The sequence below is a fragment of the Salmo trutta genome, chromosome 26, assembly GCF_901001165.1.
Source record: "Salmo trutta chromosome 26, fSalTru1.1, whole genome shotgun sequence".
NCBI lineage: Eukaryota > Metazoa > Chordata > Actinopteri > Salmoniformes > Salmonidae > Salmo > Salmo trutta.
In genome coordinates, this window is record NC_042982.1 from 4,662,444 (window position 1) to 4,682,738 (window position 20,295).

Consider the following 20,295-nt stretch of genomic DNA (forward strand, 5'->3'; position numbering starts at 1 on the left):
GCCCTCCGAACAGCCTCAATTCGTCAGGGCATGGACTCTACAAGGTGTCAAAAGCGTTCCACAGGGATGCTGGCCCATGTTGACCCCAATGCTTCCCACAGTTGTCAAGTTAGCTGGATGTCCTTTGGGTGGTGGACCATTCTTGATACACACGGGAAACGGTTGAGCGTGAAAAACCCAGCAGCGTTGCAGGACTTGACACACTCAAACCAGTGTGCCTGGCACCTACTACAATACCCTGTTTTTCAAGGCATTTAAATATTTTGTGTTGCCAATTCACCCTCTGAATGGCAAACATACACAACCCATGTCTCAATTGTCTCCAGGCTTAAAACTCCTTTGTTGACCTGTCTTCTCCCCTGCATCTACACTGATTGAAGTGCATTTAACGGGTGACAATAAGGGATCATATCTTTCAACTGGTTAGTCTGTCATGGAAAGAGCAGGTGTTCCTAATGTTTTGTACCCTCAGGGTATATAGTGAAAATGTCTGGGCATTGTATTTAGTTAACAGTATAGATGTTGATGCTAATTTAAAGTATATTGTTGAAGAGCAAGTCACTTCTATCTATTCTATTACAGTAGCCTCAATGTTGTTTTTCTTCTGTCAATGTGATTTTTCTTGGGACCAAATTTCATGAATCCCAATTCACAATGGAAGGTCACCTCTGAGTATTTGTAAACCGTCTGGGTTTGAGAGAGAGTGCCACTAACTTCAACATCATTCACAGCTCAATCACTGATGGCCATGATTTGATTTTTCTTTTACATATATAACATTTCATTTTTGACAAAGGTCTCCAAGTTGATTTGCTTATATTTCATTATTCTTTAAAGTTTGGCAGCAAACCACAGTTAAGATTCACAAAGGAAATATTCTCCAAGGAAGGGCTGAAGTTGCAACTTATTTTATTTGTGTTCACTTTTTTCACTTATCATGGAATGGAACTTTCTGAGCAATACTTCCACCTGCCGTTAATGCATGAATGGAATGCATTAAACTTCAACACATTGATTATTGGGGGAAAAAAACATCTTACCATAGTCAGTGAATCCCTTTTACCATTATTACATTTCACCTGTCGGTTCATTTCATTAACATCACAATTTGTTAAATGTACGGGTAGGCCTTCCTGATTATCACTTAGATATGTGATTCCATTGCACACAACACTTTGTTCAGGTAGGACTAAAATAATCAGCAATCTGTAGGGAAAAGTCCAATTTTATTCCACAATATGATCTCTTGTCTGCTATCCGATTCCTATACCTCATTACATAATTTTACATCTTGAGTAGCTTAATGTGTTTAATCATATTCAGTAGTAACTGGTACCTAATTGTTTTGTTTAATTCTCCTGATTTTATTCTGTCACATTATGCTAATGCAATGTCTTTGTTCGCTTTGTGTATGACATCTTCCATAATTGACAAACCAAAATGTCCTTTTTTGTTGTTGTTGTAAAAACCCTTCAAACTGTGGCCATTCTATGGTAACCTATGTGCCTTAACACTTCAACTGATATTTTTGCAACGTAAAACTAGAGTAAAGTCTCATATTTTTCTATGTAAGAGTTGTGTATGTTTGCAAAGAGCAATACCACAGAAAATGAAGTAATTTACAATTCAAAAGTATATTTTGCCTGTAAGGGTTCAATAAAGGCACCTCTTTTTTTTTGCACTGCACTTTTGTGGGTGGTTTTATTCAGCAAAAATCTTAGCAGATTCTAAGACTTCAGAACGAGATTCACTGACACCTACCATGCTCCAGGTACAGTATACATTTTCATGTAGCTTCCATGTTCCCCACTTGTACCAGAGAACATTTTCTACAGAAGGCTTATACCTGCATCTCACCTTTTCACCTCCACGTACTGATGGAAAAATAACAAGATTACCAGCGGATGGCGCCCCAACCCCATTCTAGTTGACAAGTAGACACCACCCGACCACGTTAAAGCTACTGCTACATTCGGAACCAGGCTAGCAGTAATTATCTTTTGTTTTTGTATATTGAGTGCTGGAAACTAATTCACTAATTTCGTTTAGGGTTGGGCAGCTATCTGCAGCACCATTTGCTGACACTGCAAGGTGGGGGAGTTGGCTACTGAGATTAGATACCCGAGACGCAATTTTTCGTTTATGAGCCGAGTAACGTAATGGACACAAAGAACCAAAGATGAAGTGACCGTCACCCGAGGGACCATGCTGGCCACAAAGAGACTAGAGATGTCACCGACGTGAACGTGCAAGCGGTGCAGAAATAAGGTGACGTTACAAAGTAGTTATTTCGCTTTGTTCGGTTTGCCTACATTTGAAAGCTTGAGGAGCCAAGCTCTTGTCCATCTCGCTTGCTGTCTTCTAGCCTGCCTTAGGAAACTGATATTGTCTAGACAGCTCATCTGGATTCATTTTTATTCACTTTTTAATGTGTTTTTACCTCAAATATTCGCATCTTTATAAATGGCTCAGTCTGAAGTAATCTGGCAATGTTATTTTCTCTCTTTGCTATAGAGCCCTACAGTGGAGGTGTCATAAAACCCCTGAAACGTAGTGGTCAAACGGGGAAATGGTTCCAATCGTTTTTCCACCATTAATTTTTCACATAGGGGATTTTAGAAACACTTAAAATAAGGGCTGTGTTTCGTGTAGGCTTACCCTGGCCTGACGTTTTGGTAACCATGTAAATCTCTTTTTTTTTCTCAATATATTCAGCTCCATGTACTCTGATTCGAAAATGCTAGTTAGCATCAAAGTAGACATCATGCAAAACTACAAGTCCCTGCAAGCTCCTACAAATCATCTCTTTGCAAACGGGTATTGTGTTTTCAAAACTGTTAAGAAAATTGTTCATTTAAAGACATGTAGCCAATTTATTAATTACTACATTTAACTAACATTAGATAGTTCATCCAGAGATTCTTTCCTTTGCCTCAATTTGCCCGTCTCGTCCAGATCATTGCGTTTGTAGTTCTTTATGATAGCCACATTAGCATTTAATTTTGGGGGGCTAAATACAGGCTAATACATTGATAAAAGTCACAATGTCTTAGAGAGATTTACAAGGTTATAAAAATGTCACGCTAGGGTAAGCCTACACGAAACACAGCCCTTAGTTAAGTGTTTCTAAAATCGCCTATGGGAAAAATGAATGGTGGAAATATGATTGGAACCATTTCCCTGTTTGACAGCTCAGTTTTATGGGTATTATGACTCATACTGTGGTACTCTATACTAGCAAACTAGCTGCTCTCTCCCCTTCTGCACTGATGTCAAAACAACTGAACAGGGGAAATCATAGCTAGCTCTATAAATAGTACGCCAAATTCATGATATTAATAATAAACATTTGCATTTGGATAATGTACATAATGGATAATGTACATAATACATTATCCATTTGGATAATGTACATAATAAAGGTGCAAGTCTAAATAATAAATAGGTACTCTAGCTTGCTTTATGACAGTTTACTGGCAGATATGGCTACTGTCTGCACTGCAGCACAACCTGGTCTCAGAGCATTTTGCGTTATTCAGTATGTAAAACCGGGACTCCATTTAGTATGGTAAGTATTAATTTGTGAATATCCATTTCGTATGATATGTTACGTGATACGTACATGTTACGAATTAGCTAAACGTACAATGTTATGGATTTGCTAAACATATATGTTACAAATTCCAATTTGTTGTGCCTAACATTAGCTAGGTCGCTAACGTTAGCTAGTCAAGCGTTTAGAGTTAAGTTTAGGAGTTAGGTTAAAGGGTTAGAGGAAGGGATAGCTAAAAGTGATAAGGTTGTCTATGATGCGATTCGAACATGCAGACATTTATGTTATACACCCATCCATCCCGACCTACCACCCTCTCTTGTTTTTTGCCTTAAATAACCTTCTGTCTTATGTAAGCATACCAAACGTAATATACAGTATGATACTGATTTGAGTGCCCCGGATTTGAGTTTACTATGTTACGTCTTGTCTATGAGACCAGGATGTGCTGCCCCACTGCCCCAGACACAATAACTTTTGGACTAGTTTTGAAACTCCCTGAAGTGAGCTAGCATGAAATGTCCCCTTACCAACGAGGTTGTATCATGGTCTCATTTCCCAATCCTATGACATGAGATGTCCCCCTCCCCAGACCTTCACTACTCAGACTGGCCAGAGCACTACAGCTGCTCAGTTCAGATATACACTGTTTATCAGTCTCTTTGGATTATAACAAGGGTTCATTGAAAGGTAATGTATTTCCGTATTGCAATTTATGTTTTTGTGTTTTTAGCTGAGGGATGACATCGCTGGCTGTCGGCGTGGTCCTCTGCCTAACAGGCTGGATCACTCTCTACATCCTACTGTGTAACACCAGTGGCTGCCATGGCTCTGAGTGGAACTGTAGGCTGGTCACACTGCTCCATGGAATCCTTGCAGTCTGTATAACAGCATACATAGGCTATGTGGATGGACCTTGGCCCTTCACACATCCAGGTAAGATGCTCACTATCTAATCCCATGCAGTGTTGATCCTGCACCACCTTTCTGTAAAGGTTGGAGCTACATGTTTTTTAATGTAGTTTCTTGATCAGTGTACTTTGATGTGTGTACAGTACCAGTCAAAAGTTCCATATGTGTTAGTTCATCGTTTTGATGTCTTCATTATTATTCTACAATATAGAACATTGTAAAAAATAAAGAAAAACACTTGAATGTGTAGGTGTGTCCAAACGTTTGACTGGTACTGTATGTATGTTACTAACCATGAAGAGTGTTTACAATAACGTTGTGATCTTGTTTCTAGGCACAAAGAACACCCCCCTTCAGATCACTGCCATGGTCATTAGCCTGGGCTACTTCATCTTTGACATGGGCTGGTGTGTTTACTTCAGCACAGAGGGCCCGGTGATGCTGGCTCACCACACCATGAGTATCCTGGGTATCTTGTTGACCTTGAGCTTGGGAGAATCAGGCATCGAGTCCTGCGCTGTACTCTTTGGCAGTGAGATCACCAACCCCCTGCTGCAAGCTCGCTGGTTCCTGAGACAGTTGGGTCGCTATGAGAGCCTGACAGGGGAGGCGGTGGATGTTCTGTTTGTAGTGCTATTTGTGTTTATGCGCATAGTGGTTGGCGGAAGGATGTTGTACTGCGAGCTCATCTCCCCACAGCCCAGGTTCATTATAAAGTGTGGGGGAGTTGCCATGTATGTGCTGTCCTGGGTGTTCATGGTGGACATTGGTCGTTTCGCCTACCGCAAGAGTCAATCCAAATACAGACGCTGGAGAAACCAACACAGATCGGAAACAGATAACAGACATGATGGAAAGACAGACTGAAAGACTTCCTGATCTTTAGAAGATTAATATAAACATCCAATGTGTATACTAATATACCTTTAACAAATGATTAACACATGGTTGTGTGTAAGCGAAGGGTCAAAGTCAAGCGATTCTTTAAGTCTGTATGATTATCGGGGAATAGTCTTTGGTATTCAGTTTACACTTTTTTTGTGCTCAGTTCAGAAAAAAACAAGCTGCTCAGTTTAGACATACACTGTTCATCAGTCACTTTGGATTATTACACTGGAAGGTAATGTACAGTGCCTTCAGAAAGTATTCACGTCCTTTTTCCACATTTTGTTCAAATCAATTTCTATTTGTCATATGCTTTGTAGACAACAGGTGAAATGCTTACTTACGGTTCCATTTCCAAAAATACAGAGTTAAGATACAAAATATAATACTTTAAAAAAATATATTGACACAAGGAATAAATACACGGTGAATAATTAATAAAAATAACAAAAATAACATGGCTATATACAGGGAGCAAAAAATAACATGGCTATATACAGGGAGTACCAGTACCGAGTCGATGTGCAGGGGTACGAGGTAATTGAGGTAGCTATGTACTGTAAATATAGGCAGGGGTAAAGTGACTAGGCAACAGGACAGATAATAGACAGTAGCAGCAGTGTATGTGGTGACTGTGTTGTGTTACAGCCTGAATTAAAATGTATTAACCTTAGATTTTTGGTCGCTGGCCTACACACAATACCCCATAACATTAAAGTAGAATTGTTGTTTGAAATTTTGACAAATGAATTACAAATGAAAGCTGAAATGCCTTGAGCAGTGGTGGAAAAGTAACCAATTGTCATACTTGAGTAAAAGTAAAGATACCTTCATAGAAAATGACGAAAGTGAAAGTCACCCAGTAAAATACTACTTGAGTTAAAGTCTAAAAGTATTTGGTTTTAAATATAGTTAAGTATCAAAAGTCAATGTAATCGCAAAAATGTACTTAAGTATCAAAAGTAAAAGTATATAAATAATTTCAAATTGCTTTTATTAATCAAACCAGATGGCACAATTTTATTTATATTTTTTTATTTATTGATAGCAGGGGCACACTCCAACATCATTTACAAACAAAGCATTTGTGTTTAGTGAGTCCGCGAGTACTTTTGGGTGTCAGGGAAATGTGTGGAGTAAAAAGTACATTGTTTTCTTTAGGAATGCAGTGAAGTGAAAGTTGCTAAAAATTTAAATAGTAAAGTTTAGATGCCCCAAAAAACTACTTAAGTAGTACTTTACACCACTGGTCTTGAGTCAGTAAGTATTCAACCCCTTTGTTATGGCAAGCCTGAATAAGTTCAGGATTAAAAATGTGCATGACAAGTCACATAAGTTGCATGGACTCACTCTTTGCAATAATTGTTTTTAATATGATTTTTGAATGACTACCTCATTAACCCCACACATACAATTATCTTTAAGGTCCCTCAGCCGAGCAGTGAATTCCAAACACAGATTCAACCACAAAGACCAGGGAGGTTGTCCAATGCCTCCCAAAGAAGGGCGCCGTTTGGTAGATGTGTAAAAAAGGATAGTGTATCAATACACCTAGTCACTAGAAAGATACAGGCGTCCTTCCTAACTCAGTTGCCAGAGAGGAAGGAAACCGCTTAGGGATTTCACCATGAGGCCAATGGTGACTTTAAAACAGTTACAGAGTTTAATGGCTGCGATAGGAGAAAACGTTGTAGTTACTCCACAATACTAACCTAATTGACAGAGTGAAAAGAAGGAAGCCTGCACAGAATTAAAATATTCCAAAACATGCATCCTGTTAGCAACAAGGCACTAAAGTAATACTTCAAAAAATGTGGCAAAGCAATTCACTTTTTATCCTGAATACAAAGTGTTATGTTTGGAGCAAATCCAATACAACACATTACTGAGTACCACTCTCCATATTTTCAAGCATAGTGGTGGCAGCATCATGTTATAGGTATGCTTGTAATCATTAAGGACTGGGGAGTTTTTCAGTATAAAAAAAGAAACGGAATGGAGCTAAAAACAGGCAATATCCTGGAGGAAAACCTGTTTCAGTCTGTTTTCCACCAGACACTGAGATATGAATTCACCTTTCATCAGGACAAAAACCTATAACACAAGGCCAAATCTAAACTGAAGTTGCTTACCAAGAAGACAGTGAATGTTTCTGAGTGAACGAGTTACTGTTTTGAATGAAATCTTCTTGAAAATCTATGGTAAGACCTGAAAATGGCTGTGTAGCAATGATCAGCAGAGCTTGAAGAATTTGAAAAGAATAATGGGCAAATGTTGCACAATCCAGATGTGGAAAGCTCTTAGAGACTTAACCTCAGAGACTGACAGCTGTAATCGCTGCCAAAGGTGATTCTAACATGTACAGTATTGACTCAGGGGGTTGAATACCTACAGTGGGGGAAAAAAGTATTTGATCCCCTGCTGATTTTGACTTTTGCCCACTGATAAAGAAAGGATCAGTCTATAATTTTAATGGTAGGTTTATTTGAACAGTGAGAGACAGAATAACAACAAAAAATCCAGAAAACCGCATGTCAAAAATGTTATAAATTGATTTGCATTTTAATGAGGGAAATAAGTATTTGACCCCCTCTCAATCAGAAAGATTTCTGGCTCCCAGGTGTCTCTTATACAGGTAACGAGCTGAGATTAGGAGCACACTCTTAAAGGGAGTGCTCCTAACCACAGCTTGTTACCTGTAAAAAAGACACCTGTCCACAGAAGCAATCAATCAATCAGATTACAAACTCTCCACCATGGCCAAGACCAAAGAGCTCTCCAAGGATGTCAGGGACAAGATTGTAGACCTACACAAGGCTGGAATGGGCTACAAGACCATCGCCAAGCAGCTTGGTGAGAAGGTGACAACATTTGGTGCGATTATTCGCAAATGGAAGAAACACAAAAGAACTGTCAATATCCCTCGGCCTGGGGCTCCATGCAAGATCTCACCTCGTGGGGTTGCAATGATCATGAGAACGGTGAGGAATCAGCCCAGAACTACACGGGAGGATCTTGTCAATGATCTCAAGGCAGCTGGGACCATAGTCACCAAGAAAACAATTGGTAACACTACGCCGTGAAGGACTGAAATTCTGCAGTGCCCGCAAGGTCTCCCTGCTCAAGAATACATATACATGCTCGTCTGAAGTTTGCCAATGAACATCTGAATGATTCAGAGGACAACTGGTGAAAGTGTTGTGGTCAGATGAGACCAAAATGGAGCTCTTTGGCATCAACTCAACTCGCCGTGTTTGGAGGAGGAGGAATGCTGCCTATGACCCCAAGAACACCCTCTCCACCGTCAAACATGGAGGTGGAAACATTATGCTTTGGGGGTGTTTTTCTGCTAAGGGGACAGGACAACTTCACCGCATCAAAGGGACGATGGACGGGGCCATGTACCGTCAAATCTTGGGTGAGAACATCCTTCCCTCAGCCAGGGCATTGAAAATGGGTCGTGGATGGGTATTCCAGCATGACAATGACCCAAAACACATGGCCAAGGCAACAAAGGAGTGGCTCAAGAAGAAGCACATTAAGGTCCTGGAGTGGCCTAGCCAGTCTCCAGACCTTAATCCCATAGAAAATCTGTGGAGGGAGCTGAAGATTCGAGCTGCCAAACGTCAGCCTCGAAACCTTAATGACTTGGAGAAGATCTGCAAAGAGGAGTGGGACAAAATCCCTCCTGAGATGTGTGCAAACCTGGTGGCCAACTACAAGAAACGTCTGACCTCTGTGATTGCCAACAAGGGTTTTGCCACCAAGTACTAAGTCATGTTTTGCAGAGTTGTCAAATACTTATTTCCCTCATTAAAATGCAAATCATTTTATAACATTTTTGACATGCGTTTTTCTGGATTTTGTTTGGTTATTCTGTCTCTCACTGTTCAAATAAATTTACCATTAAAATTATAGACTGATCATTTCTTTGTAAGTGGGCAAATGTACAAAATCAGCAGGGGATCAAATACTTTTTAACCCCACTGTATCTAATCAAGATATATTAGTGTTTTATTTTTCCTAAATGTTTTAGAATTTTTTTAAAAGTAATTTTTCTTCTACTTTGACATTAGAGCATTTTGTGTAGATCATTGACAACATTTTTTTTTACAATTAAATCCATTTTAATCCCACTTTGTAACTAAACAAAATGTGGAAAAAGTTGAGGGGTGTGAATACCTTTTGAAGGCACTGTATTTCCATATTGCAATTATGCTGCATTTTACAGAACATTTACTGAACATAAAATGTAGGTTAATCGGACTTGCTCACACAAATCTTGAGCATAGCTAATATTTTTGGTTATAGTAGAAAGTAAAGTGTGTTATGCAATCTTTTAAAACTTCTATATGTGTTTGTTGGTCATTAAGTGGTTTTTGTCTTGTTTTTGTGTATTTAGCTGAGGGATGACATCACTGTCTGTTGGCGTGGTCCTCTGCCTTACAGGCTGGATCACTCTCTACACACTACTGTGTAATACCAATGGAAGCCGTGGCTTTGAGTGGAACTGTAGGCTGGTCACACTGCTCCATGGAATCCTGGCAGTCTGCATAACAGCCTACATAGGTTATGTGGAAGGACCTTGGCCCTTCACACATCCAGGTAAGACGCTCACTATTTAATTGCACGGAAACAGTGTAATCGTTTCCATGTAGAGTGCTGCTTCTAGAACACCTTTTTCTAAAGGTGGTTAAGTTGGTATAGGGATCATTCCGTGTCATTTCAGCAAGCCATGACACCCACCCTCTGATATTGTTCTGAAATCGCTTGTTCTGTTCTGAAATCTTTCTACAGATAAGATTAGCATTTTTGCAACATTATTTTGTTCAGATAAAATTTGATCTGTGAAATTAAGAAATTAAGCTAATTGATTTTACCCAAATTGGCAATTTTAATATGTAGGCTTCATATAATATTCTATAAATATAGTACCTTACATCCAATTACAAACTTTTTTGTAACGATGAGTAAGACATTAGGAATCCAAATAAATTGTTAAAAGCCACCCAGGGACCACCACACCCCACGCCAATCCCAACCCAACAACGAGTATACAGTATCAGTTCTCTATGTCTGACAAGTAGTATGGAGCTGTGGCTCGGAGTATTGTTTCTGCATCCTATGTAATGTCTTCTCAGAAATGTGTAATTTTAAATTGTTAGGTTTATGTCGCATCCTGCATCCTGATATTACCAGGTTCTGACCGCTAGATGGTGCTGTTGCAGGACTATATAAATACTTACGGTAATATAGTAATATACACTGAGTGTACTAAACATTAGGAACACCTTCCTAATATTGAGTTGCACCTCTTTTTGCCCTCAGAACAACCAATGCTTCCCACAGTTGTATTAAGTTGGCTGGATGTCCTTTGAGTGGTGGACCATTCTTGATACACACGGGAAATTGTTGAGCTTGAAAAACCCAGCAGCGTTGCAGTTCTTGACACACTCAAACCAGCCCGGCACCTACTACCATACCCCTTTCAAAGGCACTTAAATATTTTGTCTTGCCCATTCACCCTCTGAATGGCACACATAGACAATCCATGTCTCAATTGTTTCAAGGCTTAAAAATCCTTCTTTAACCTCTCTAGTGTATGTGGGAAGAAATCGTCCCACCCAGTCAACAGCCAGTGGAATCGAGTGGCGCGATATTCAAATACCTTAGAAATGCTATTACTTCAATTTCTCAAACATATGACTATTTTACACCATTTTAAAGACAAGACTCTCGTTAATCTAACCACATTGTCCGATTTCAAAAAGGCTTTACAACGAAAGCAAAACATTAGATTATGTCAGGAGAGTACCCAGCCAGAAATAATCACACACCCATTTTTCAAGCTAGCATATAATGTCACAAAAACCAAAACCACAGCTAAATGCAGCACTAACCTTTGATGATCTTCATCAGATGACACTCCTAGGACATTATGTTATACAATACATGCATGTTTTGTTCAATCAAGTTCATATTTATATCAAAAAACAGCTTTTTACATTAGCATGTGACGTTCAGAACTAGCAAACATACCGAAAACTTCCGGTGAATTTACTAAATTACTCACGATAAACGTTCATAAAAAACATAATTATTTTAAGAATTATAGATACAGAACTCCTTTATGCAATCGCGGTGTCCGATTTTAAAATAGCTTTTCGGCAAAAGCACATTTTGCAATATTCTGAGTAGATAGCTCGCCATCACGGGCTAGCTAATTTGACACCCACCAAGTTTGGCGTTCACTAAACTCAGAATTACTATAAGAAAAATTGGATTACCTTTGCTGTTCTTCGTCAGAATGCACTCCCAGGACTTCTACTTCATCCACAAATGTTGTTTTGGTTCAAAATAATCCATAGTTATGTTCAAATATCCTCTGTTTTGTTCTTGCGTTCAAGACACTATCCGAACGGTGACGCGCGGACGCGTATCGTGACAAAAAAATTCTAAATATTCCATTACCGTACTTCGAAGCATGTCAAACGCTGTTTAAAATAAATTTTTATGCGATTTTTCTCGTAAAATAGCGATAATATTCCGACCGGGAGACGTCTTTTTCGTTCAAAGACTGAACATGTAAAATGGCCTTTTCACGTGCACGCGCGCGCCCGTCTCATTGTTCTCAGATCGACCACTATCCAAATGCACTACTGTTTTTCAGCCATGGACTGCAAAGTCATCATTCAACTTTCTGGCGCCTTCTGAGAGCCTATGGGAGCCTTAGAAAGTGTCACGTTACAGCAGAGATCCTCTGTTTTCGATAAAGAGAGTGTAGAAGGCCAAGAAATGGTCAGAGAGGGCACTTCCTGTACAGAATCTTCTCAGGTTTTGGCCTGCCATATGAGTTCTTTTATACTCACAGACACCATTCAAACAGTTTTAGAAACTTTAGGGTGTTTTCTATCCAAATCAAACAATTATATGCATATTCTAGTTTCTGGGCAGTAGTAATAACCAGATTAAATCGGGTACGTTTTATATCCGGATGTGAAAATACTGCCCCCTACCCTAGAGAGGTTAACCTGTCTCCTCACCTTCATTTACAATCAGTGGATTTTATAGGTGACATCTATAAGGGATCATAGTTTTCACCTGGATTCATCTGGCCAGTCTATGTCATGGAACACAGTGTATAGATATAAACAGGAGTAATGGTGATCAGTAACAGGATAAATACTAATAGTAATGGCAATCAATAATCAATGGAGTAATAAATCAAATCAATAATAATTTTGGCAGCAGCGTAGGTTGTGTCGGAGTTGGTAGAGACCTGTGGATGGGAATATATAGAGTCAGTGTGGACAGTCTGTGGGAGATGGAGAGCCATTTAAGAGTATTATGGCCCGGGGATAGAAGCTGTTTAGGAGTCGGCTGGACGGGAGCATGGAGAACAGTCTTTGGCAGTTTTTTGACCCTTTCTCAGACACCGCTTGGACCGTCCTCAACTAACTCTGTAGGGCCTTCCTGTCATGGGCGGGGCATTTGCCATACCAGAGAGTGGTACAACCAGTCAGGATGCTCTCAATGGTGCAGCTGTACAGCTATGCCAAATCGTTTCAGTCTCCTAGGGGCTTCTTCACGACTGTTCTGGTGTGAAGAGACCATGTTAAGTCCTCAGTTATGTGGACACTGAGAAACTTGAATCTATTGACCCATCCCCCCCCCATTTCCTGTAGTCCATGATCAGCTCCTAGGACTTGCTGATATTGAGGGAGAGGTTGTTGTCCTGGCAACACAGTTCTCTGACCTCCTTCCTGTAGGCTGTCTCATCTCCGTTGGTGATCAGGCCTACCACCGTCATGTCATCAGCAAACTTGATGATGGAGTCGGAGATGTGCGTGGCCACACAGTCATGGATAAACATGGAGTACAGGAGGGGGCTAAGCACACACCCCTGTGGGACCCCCGTGTTGAGCGTCAGCGTGGCGGAGGTGTTGTTGCCTACTCTAACCACCTTGGGTCGGCCCGTTAGGAAGTCCAGGATCCAGTTGCAGAGGGAGGTGTTCAGTCCCAGGGTCCTGAGCTTGGAGGGCACTATAGTGTTGAATTCTGAGCTGTAGTCGATGAACAGCATTCTCAAATAGGTATTCCTCTTGTCCAGTTAGGAGAGGACAGTGTGGAGTACTGTAGATCTGTTGGGGCAGTATGCAAATTGAAGTGGGTCTAGGGTATCTGGGATGATGGAGGTAATATGTGCCATGACCAGCCTTTCAATGCACTTCATGACTACAGATGTTAGTGCTACAGAGCAGTAGTCAGTGTGGCAGGTGGCCTTAGAGTTCTTGGGAACAGGAATAATGGTGGTCAGCTTGAGACGTGGGGATTACAGACTGGGACAAGGAGAGTTTGAAAATGACCGTGGAGATGCCTGCGAGCGAATGTTGACCAGATTAAAAACCTTATTCACGTCGGCCTCGAGGTGCAAGCTCACTCAGTCCTCTGGGACGGCGGGGCCCTCGTGCACGGCTCTGTGTTGTTTTTGTCGAAGCGTGCATGAAATGTATTGAGTTCGTCTATATAGGCGGGAGTCTCGAGCCAGGATTTCGCTACGTATTTAGGCAGGAGTCTCGCCCCCTAAGCTCTACAGATCAGAGCTGATGCTTAGTGTTGCTAGCTATTCTCTCAAAGCATCCGAAGCAGACACCGAGGCACCAGTTCGCAGCATCAAAGCAGACACTGAGGCACATCAAGACATAAAGCTATTTAGCATATATTTTTTTATTATAGTTGACTTTTTCTTGGAACACACTTCTCTTGTGTATCCAATTGTATGAAATCCATTCCTTGCACACAGATTCAGTACTGTACTCAGAATGTCATTCCACCCGTGTCAACAGTGTGAGAAACATCTCCCGGCCTCAGATGAGCACACTCATCTGCTTGGGACCTGAACATGCTCAAGTGGCTTCACAGTGTAGCAGCTGTTGTACTCAGTGTCAGAAATTCAAACAGAGAGTATTAAAATCTCGACTTGAGAGCTTTGTGGGCAGAACCTCTGGACTGTCATCAGATGAGTCTGCCACACAGATCATTGATCGTAGACCTTCTACAGATTATTCCAAACGCTTCAGGTCAAATGACAGGTCTCACTCACCTCGTGATCCACCGCCCAAATAACACCATTTCTTATCCTCGCCTGGGCACAAATCTCGCCATATTGAGGTGCACAAGGAGATTGTCACTGGTCAGCCACATGGCAACCATAATGCACATCCTGGCCAGACTTCCTCCGCCGGTACCAAACTCAACCCCTACCTCTGAACAGAGTGTGGTTGTTGAATCGGACGAGACTGATGTACTGTCCACAAGAGCTTCCCAGTCTTATACCACTGACTATGATCACTCTGATGATGATGATGGTATGCACCATGGCTCTAGCATCGTCCAGTCCCAGCCTGTCGGCCTGGCAGTAGCAACGCTCATGCCCCGCCCACCTGCGGATCTGTATTTTTCAGCCATCAATTTCCTGTGTTTGAGGGGTGCAAAATCCACTTGTCACTTAAATCTCCCTGGATTGATTGCTTTCATTTTACTCCTGCGACTCTTTCGTACTCTTGCTTGTGCCTGACGTTTTTTCACGTTAACGTTACGACGTGGAAATGTTTGTAAGGACCTGTCAAACACACCCCGGTGGCTGAAATGGGCTCAATGGAATACATTCTCTTTCTGTTGCATTTATAAGAATGCTAAAGCTTAATCTTGGATTTAACACATCATCTCGACACTTGCGTCACAAGGAAGAGAAGAATGATAACTTTATTTTGATGGGTGTTCATTTTTTGTTGAATTGAAAAAAGTTATAATTTTTATAATAATAAGATGCACTGAAATGAAAGCAACTTCTGAAAATGAAGACTTATAGTGAGTGATATTATGTCTGATCTCGCAAACAATGTAAATAAAGTATGTATAGATATATGTAATATAGAGCCAAGCATGTTGATTTTTTTTATCAGAGTGTATCCTGCTATTGACTCACTTGTTGAATTATGCAACAGAATGTGACAACAACAGTAATTAATGAGGCAGTCTAGACAGCACAGGTGAGTGCAGGTAGGCCTAGACATTTTTGTGGTTGCAGCCTTGTTCCCCTTTATCTTAATGTATTAATATATGCCAGTACACCCAGTGTATTTATGCAAATTAGGCACATATAGTTTTCTTTATTTTAACACAAAATATAAAATAAATACCTGATACCATTAGAAAATGTAGTATATATGAGTGCATTCTAAGAAAAAATGAGTGAAATTTGACAAATTGAATACCTGAATTCCCACCAAAATCCCACTCCATTCATTATTTGTCTGTGCCAGTAAAATGTTTTTTGCGCTATAATTGAGTCAATACTTGATGGATTCAAACCGTTTGGAGTATCTTCATCCGTTGTCCAACTGTTGCATTTATTACAATTGTTTTTAAACCTTTTAACAATTTTGATGACCGTTGTTGCTACTGGCAGTAACAGTCGACCAGAAAATATCCTTTGAAATCTTTGAGAGGGCAAGCAGGAACCTCAATGTGGAGCACGCCCCTTCTGCCATGGTGTCCACATTCAAGTTTGATGAATTCAGTTCTTCAAAGACTGAGGTATGCCTCCTGTTGTTCAAAGACTTTGTGCGTGAGCTCCAATGCACATGAAACACGCCAAATCAAAGAACCCCTGCCATGCCAAGCAAATGCACTCGCTTAGCTACAGTTCATGATGCAGACAAGAATGATTTTGGCCATTTCCACCGTATGGATAAATAATTTGCTTCACTTGTTCTGCCTGCTTCTCTCTGTCACAGTTCAGACCAAGAGCTGGCTTACAAACAATGCAGGGCATTTGATTGCTTCCTACGCAGGACACACGACAGCACCTCTAGCCTCTAGGCTTGGCAATTCAGAAACGATACTGGCTTCCTTTCAGGAGTAGCTGCAGGCACGCCTCTCCGCAATCTACGACACTAAAACCATGAAGGAACTGTCGACAGTGACAGATCTGCTCATCCAGTGCCTTCAGGGCAATGCTAAGATGGTTGGGAAAACTTTGGCCACACTGTGTGTTGCACAGCGCCACCTATGTTTAGCGCAGTCCAAGCTCCCTGACAAAGAGAAAGTTCCACTCTTAGATATACCCATATTACCTGGCAAGACTTTTGGCTCAGCAGCGGCCCACTTACAAGGCTCAGATAGGCTGCACCTGCTCAGCAGTGGAGAAACAGACACTCTCAGCCATACCAATGAGGTGGAGGGCCTTATCGCCCTCGGAAAAGGCAGAGATGCACCACATGCAGACTGCGTACACAGAGCCTTGGTCCTACTGCAAGTTGCTCGCTTGCCCCTCGCGCTTTCACAAAGTGCATAAGCGCAGTGTCAACACCCCTTCGCCAAGAAGGAGTCGGGGTCCTGGAGTACTTAGACGATCGGCTAGTATGTGTAGGGTCAGAAAGCCTCGGCACATACATCCATTGTCTCGCATCACCTCTCCGAGTTGGGACTAACAATGAGCTTGGAAAAGAGTTCTCTGGTCCCTACTCAGTGTGTGCGCTTCCTGGGTTTGAAACTGTACACTGGAGGAAAACTCTTGCCGGAAAGAGTGGTATTGTTTAGAAAATCTCCTTCAACATTCAAACTGAGGAAATAGGTGACAGTGCTTGTTTTGTTGGGCTTGCTCCACATGAGGCCAATACAGTGATGGTACAACAGACACAGTCTATGTCCCAGAATGGACAAACACAAAAAGCTGACAATTTCAATGAGTTGCTAGAGAGCATTACAATGGTGGTGAATAGCACTTCAAACTCCCAGTGAAGTTCTCCTAGGCGCAGGTCACAACCAGAAGACTTTGATTACAGACACATCCCTACATGGATGGGGAGCCGTCTTGAACCAGTAAAGGGTTCGTGGTGTATAGTCAGCACCATGGACAACAGCTCACATCAACGTACTGGCGTACTACGTACTATTCCAACAAGTGGAACGTGAACAGGAAGTGGTGTTGCCCATGCAGAATCGCCATCTTCCTGCCCAATTACTGACATTTTGTATTTTCTCCAGAAGCTTATTTCTGCAGGGATGTCCCCATCTACATTGGATGTGTATATGACAGCCTCCCCACTTCTCACAGGAGAGTTGTGAGTTGCGTACACTTTGCACGGTTAGGGAATTGAGTGACCATCTTGCCGCAACAAGAACTGTTCGTCAAACATCTTGCCGCCTTTTATATTGACAGGTCACATGGGTACAGTAAGGGAGGGGCCTAACTGTAAACATCTTTGATATTAAGCATCTCATCGCGTGAAGGGGAAGGAGTTTCCATAGGTCGTTTGGCGACCCGTTAATCTACTCAGAGAACCAAGGCTTACATTCATAACCAAATGGTCTTCATGAAGAGTTTCTTGCCTACTATAATTTGATGTGTGTATGACAATGTTACTAACCATGAAGAGTGTTTCCAATAAAGTTGTAATCTTGTTTCTAGGCACAAAGAACACCCCCCTTCAGATTACTGCTATGGTCATTAGCCTGGGCTACTTCATCTTTGACATGGGCTGGTGTGTGTACTTCCGCACAGAGGGCCCGGTGATGCTGGTCCACCACACCATTAGCATCCTGGGTATCTTGTTGACCCTGAGCTTGGGGGAATCAGGCATTGAGTCATGCGCCGTAATCTTTGCCAGTGAGATCACCAACCCCCTGCTGCAAGCTCGCTGGTTCCTGAGACAGTTGGGTCGCTATGAGAGCCTGACAGGGGAGGCGGTGGATGTTCTGTTTGTAGTGCTATTTGTGTTTATGCGCATAGTGGTTGGTGGAAGGATGTTGTACTGCGAGCTCATCTCCCCACAGCCCAGGTTCATTATAAAGTGTGAGGGAGTTGCCATGTATGTGCTGTCCTGGGTGTTCATGGTGGACATTGGTCGTTTCGCCTACCGCAAGAGTCAATCCAAATACAGACGCTGGAGAAACCAACACAGATCGGCAGCAGTTAACGGACATGACGGAAAAACAGACTGAAAGACTTCCTTATCATGATGAATAAAAACATCCAATGTTTATACTAATAGACCACCTTTATACAATTGGTTGTGCATACTGTAACCATGGGGTCAAATTCAAGCCATTCTTTGGGCCTATATGATTATTGGGGACTATTTTTTGGTATTTAGCTAACACTTGTACATTTTTTGTTTGCTTTTTTATTACAAACAAGTGTAAGAGAATATTGCAAAAGCATCTTGAAAAATGTACAACTGTAGCAAAAACAATTGAGACATAGTTTGTCATTGAAACCAAAGGACCTAGTGCCAATATGATGAACAGATGTATTTCACAAGCTTACTGCAATGAACTGTAACCTAATAGTATATTCTTCTAACCTTGTATCCAGCAATAAGTTGACTATTGGGAAACAGACACTTTTGATATCCATCCATTGATTCCCTCCATCCAGATTACCTAACATTCCCTCTCCATCATAGGTTAGGCCACACCTGTTTTGAGGCAGTGAAATTGAACCAATACTGACTGTTTCCTTAGTGCAGTAGTTTTCCTGCAGAAATGCAACTTTTTTTGCAGTGTGTTGTATAATTTTTCTAATTTCAGTCTAATTTGTCTAATTTAAATTGTGGTACTCCTTATAAGCCGTGGAATATCCCATGTTCCATTTCGTTTTCAGGAAGATGTTTATAAATGCTCGTTGAGATTGCAGTGTTATAGATTGTGTATTGTATGCATATTCATACGGAGTACATGACACTGGCTTTTATATAACATAAAACTCAGTAAAAAGCGACATGTTTCTTATGATATCTGTCTTTCGATTTAGCTAGTATAATGCTTTTCACAACGGTTTTTCGTTTAAGTTCACAGCAACAACAAATCAGTAACAAATTTGGAATAAAGTAATTATATGTTTAGTGGCATTCCATTGCTTGATTGGGTATGTTAGTCATTAGTCATTGTAAATTTGTTGAAAATACCAACTGGTAAACAGTGATTTGTGCTAAATGTTTTGTATTGGTTGAAATGTTCCAGTATGACGCTAGAAGGTCACATTTCCCAATATTGTATGCATTCATATTTGAAATTCACTACTTTTATATTAAATATTTAAATCTGGTGCCTAAATAGTTAGATATGTGGATTTGTATGTCAACATTCACCACCCCTGTGTCTTAGTTTAAAAATACCAATGGTCACTGTATTGCTTCAAATCTTCCAGTATGACGCTAGAAGGTCACATTTCCCATTATTGTTTGCATTCAGATTTGAAATTCCCTACTTTTATACTAAATATTTAAATATGGTGCCTAAATAGTTAGATATGTGGAATGGTATATTAACATTCACAATCCCTGTGTCTGTAATAAGGGAGAATCATACAAGTGTGCCTTTGTGACTTTATACGTGTTCAAATGTAATGTTTACTTTTGTTGTGTGTTCAATAAATACCCTGAATACAGAGCTGGTATAGAAATATGTGCTGTAATATCAAGTAAATTATTCCAAAATGATTGCATCCCGGTAGGCCTATATAGTATAAAAACGTTTTTGAACAATTTGAAGAGGTTGTTTTTTTTTACTCAGGGAACTACAAGTTTGCCATTTGTTGCAATGAACTTTTACATGTATTTATGTTTTATTACAACAATTTTAAAGAGATACAAGTCTACATTACAATCAGAGAAGTAGTGTAGCCTTGTCCCATACTGTAGGGTAAGCTTATTGTGCAAAAGCCATCAGTTCTCTGTGCTTGAAGTATTCAAATTGTCCACATGGTGGCATATGTAAATCACCAATCCTCCATTATACTGTAGTATAGTCCTCAACCAAAGATGTTTGAACACGTTTTGCTGCTAAATGTCATAAACATTTATCCCTGTAAAGTGTTATGATTTATGAGTTATGATTGTCACAGCAGGAAATTATTGTACTTTATTAACTGGTCATTT

General features: G+C 40.7%; 2 protein-coding genes across 4 annotated transcripts; both read left to right on the forward strand.

The window, feature by feature from the left end:
* The first annotated feature begins 1,933 nt into the window (after positions 1-1,933).
* On the forward strand, positions 1,934-5,749 carry LOC115162936 (transmembrane protein 136-like). The gene is made up of 3 exons (XM_029714467.1): positions 1,934-2,268; positions 4,287-4,489; positions 4,800-5,749. Exons 2-3 carry the CDS (start codon positions 4,294-4,296, stop codon positions 5,330-5,332), a joined length of 729 nt encoding a protein of 242 aa, XP_029570327.1. The 5' UTR covers positions 1,934-2,268; positions 4,287-4,293; the 3' UTR covers positions 5,333-5,749.
* LOC115162937 (transmembrane protein 136-like) lies at positions 1,940-19,902 on the forward strand. 3 transcript variants are annotated; one of them, XM_029714470.1, is made up of 3 exons: positions 1,940-1,989; positions 9,753-9,955; positions 17,826-19,902. In XM_029714470.1, the coding sequence occupies exons 2-3, from the start codon at positions 9,760-9,762 to the stop codon at positions 18,356-18,358; spliced, it is 729 nt and encodes a 242-aa protein (XP_029570330.1). In that variant the 5' UTR covers positions 1,940-1,989; positions 9,753-9,759; the 3' UTR covers positions 18,359-19,902. The 3 variants fall into 3 exon arrangements, with proteins under 3 accessions (XP_029570330.1, XP_029570328.1, XP_029570329.1); XM_029714468.1 differs by lacking the exon at positions 1,940-1,989 and adding an exon at positions 3,933-4,243; XM_029714469.1 differs by lacking the exon at positions 1,940-1,989 and adding an exon at positions 5,498-5,585 and having other exon boundaries at positions 17,826-19,820.
* The last annotated feature ends 393 nt before the right edge of the window (positions 19,903-20,295 follow it).